The 2,740-nt window shown below is 34.3% G+C and overlaps 1 protein-coding gene across 1 annotated transcript; it reads right to left on the bottom strand.

The window, feature by feature from the left end:
• Positions 1 to 2,115: 2,115 nt before the first annotated feature.
• On the bottom strand, positions 2,116 to 2,315 carry LOC107154205 (small nuclear ribonucleoprotein G-like). The gene has a single exon (XM_048787433.1). The coding sequence runs from the start codon at positions 2,313 to 2,315 to the stop codon at positions 2,127 to 2,129; it is 189 nt and encodes a 62-aa protein (XP_048643390.1). The 3' UTR covers positions 2,116 to 2,126.
• Between the last annotated feature and the right edge of the window lie 425 nt (positions 2,316 to 2,740).

Genomic DNA, 2,740 nt, shown 5'->3' with positions numbered 1-2,740 from the left:
ACAAAGATGATTCATAACTTCATGTTTTTGCAAATGAAGCCCAGACCATCCTAAGAAAAGCAACACTATGCATACCTAATATACAAACAGAAATATAAAAAATTGTGGTATATATGTGTATTAAGAATTGTAATGCAAAAAAAGAGCACATGTATAATAGCATAAATTGGCGTGAACATACTTTATATACAGAGATATGAAAAATTGTGCTCTATATGTGTAATAAGGATTGTAATGCGAAAAAGAATCTCAACTAGGCCAAAAACAAGAGAATCTAGGATTAGGAAAGAAAAGCACAGGGACAAAATCAATGCTTTTCCTTCTTCTGTTTATCTAATAAATGCATTTATTGTTAAAAAAAAAAAAGAAAGAAAAAGAAATTAGGATACCTTGAAAAAAAAAATGAAAGAAAAGTGACACTACCCAGTGAGGCTTTGAGGATACATGCTTACATGCTAAGAGAAAGCTCAAAAACAGACTTGCTACACTTTGAATACCTGTATGCCTGCATTTGGACGCGTCCCAAAGTTGAGAGACTTCAGAAAGTAGAGTCAAAGTACAACAGATATGCCTCACAGAACCCCATGTTTGCAATAACTATGCTTTCTGAATAAAGCATTTGAGCATATGGCAAAATGATTAGCAGTGAGTGTGCTTCCTCAGCATCCAGAAGCTCATGTTTCTACATCAGTGTGTGATCACTCTGATAGTAACAGAAGTATTGGATGAATGGTTGAAACAATAACAAACAAGCTATATTAAACCATTTAAATTAAAAATAAGGGCAAAGAAAATACATCTGCAGGCTCCATGCAAGATAATAATCACTCATTTTTCTCATTTTTTTATGTGACATGCAGAAGGATGCTTTATATGTTTATTTGATTCCTTCTATGTGGGCTCAATAAAATAAAGTACTAAGGATTATGTTTTCAGCAGAAAAATAAGGTTTTTATCTTATGCTATATGCACATAAATTTGCAGATGAGGTAAATTTCTCCTGTGTGTAGAAAAGCTTAAATAGAGTGTCATCCTGAAGTATTTGCTTGCATGACAGACCAATTTCAATAGCTGCTATTGTAAACTTGTTATCACATCCTTCATATCTCCTGGAGGTGCTTCAATGTAGATGCCAGGAACAAGAACAGTGTTCTAGGAAAATAATTATATAAGATAATAATTAGAATTAAATTATTAATTATGTTTGATCTGTTAATTCTGCTTTAAAATTTATTCTTTGATGCTAACATAAAATACAAATCAATATTTATGTGAAAATGTTTGTTGCCTACAGAGGATATAAGCAAAAAGGGTATAAATGAAAAGAAAATAAAAGTAGATAGAGCTATGAAATATTATAATAATTATATATAATTTGATGCAGATGTTAAAACAATGTGTGAAAAGAACAGTACAAGAAAATCATCATTATCACCTAAAAAATGAAAATGTGTTTGTGGCAATCTAGAACATTGTGCTCAGAAATTACAATACTTAAAGACCATTATTTCTGGAATCATTGGCATCTTTTATTCTCTTGTCTATATTTTCTCTCATGAAACATGCAGAACCTTCAGAAAACTACATTAAGTATCAATTCTGGTATATTTTCTAAAAAGTTTCATAAGCTTTAGATATTTCCTATTATGTTTTAATTTGCCAAAATTAACAATTATATTATTAATTAACTGAAATTCCTTTTTATGCAAATGTAAAACTAAACAGTTGTTTGACTGTCATCCAGAGGAAAAGCCACAATTTGGGAATCAGTTGCAGGAACCACACCCCAGCAGAGCTACAGAAATGCACAATGAGAGGCATCATGAAACAAAGGCTTTTAGCTGGATGATGCTGGAGCTGACACTGTGGGGAAAAAAAAAAAAAAAAAAACCCCTGCCTCTCTAACCTGGGAGCTCATGGTGTGGATTCTGTCCTCTTCTGTGTTTTTTGTTTTTGTTTTTGCTATTGAAGTTTATTTAACAAAAAGTTCAATATGAAAATGTACATGACCCAATTTTCAAGTCATAGTTAAAAACAGGGCTTCTGGAAGGAGGACACGGATTTCTCTGCTGAACAGCCATTATTTATACTTGTTCTAAGGCTTCTAACATTATGATATTGTTTCCTCATATTACCACCATTCCAATATTGTTCTGTTGTCCACTAGTTGCCATCTCCACACATTCATCTATTACAAGATTCATGAAGGGATCAAATCCCCTCAATATTCCTTGGACATGTCTTCCACCATTTAATTTCAATGAAAACTTCTTGTTCATAAATTTTTTCAGCTCTGGAGGGTGAGCTTTGCTCATATTGTCTACTCTGCAGGCTCAGAGATCCCCTTCTGTGTTTTATGGGGAAGAAGCTGGCATATGTGCACCAAGGCCCTTTCTCTGTGTCATTTTGGTGAACTTCACGAAAGTGACACTACTAGGAAGAAATGGTAGACCAGGATGTCTGTATGTAAAATGGTACAGTCAGAACTCAGCTAAGTACAAATGCAGCTATTGCAAGAGAAAAACCAAGCAGCTCAGTTTCACAGGGAAAGAAGTCAGTGGTGGTAAGGGTACAAACAAATAGAAGTGATGAGACTCTAATTTTTCTGCACCGGGGGAGTAAAAGGCATATGGTAAGGTAATTCAGCAGTTGTCCTCACGAGGGACTGTGCTGCACCTGTTTTATCTCCCAGATTCCATTCTCAGTGACTGAGAGCACTGTAGCCACTGACTCACGGTCA

This window comes from Marmota marmota, unplaced genomic scaffold (assembly GCF_001458135.2).
Source record: "Marmota marmota marmota unplaced genomic scaffold, marMar, whole genome shotgun sequence".
Lineage (NCBI taxonomy): Eukaryota > Metazoa > Chordata > Mammalia > Rodentia > Sciuridae > Marmota > Marmota marmota.
The sequence above is the reverse complement of the archived record's forward strand: the minus strand, read 5'-3'. Positions and strand labels throughout refer to the sequence as shown.

Coding starts and splice junctions, on each gene's coding strand:
- LOC107154205 (XM_048787433.1), bottom strand. CDS start 2,315: ATGAGCAAAGCTCACCCTCCAGAGCTGAAAAAATTTATGAACAAGAAG.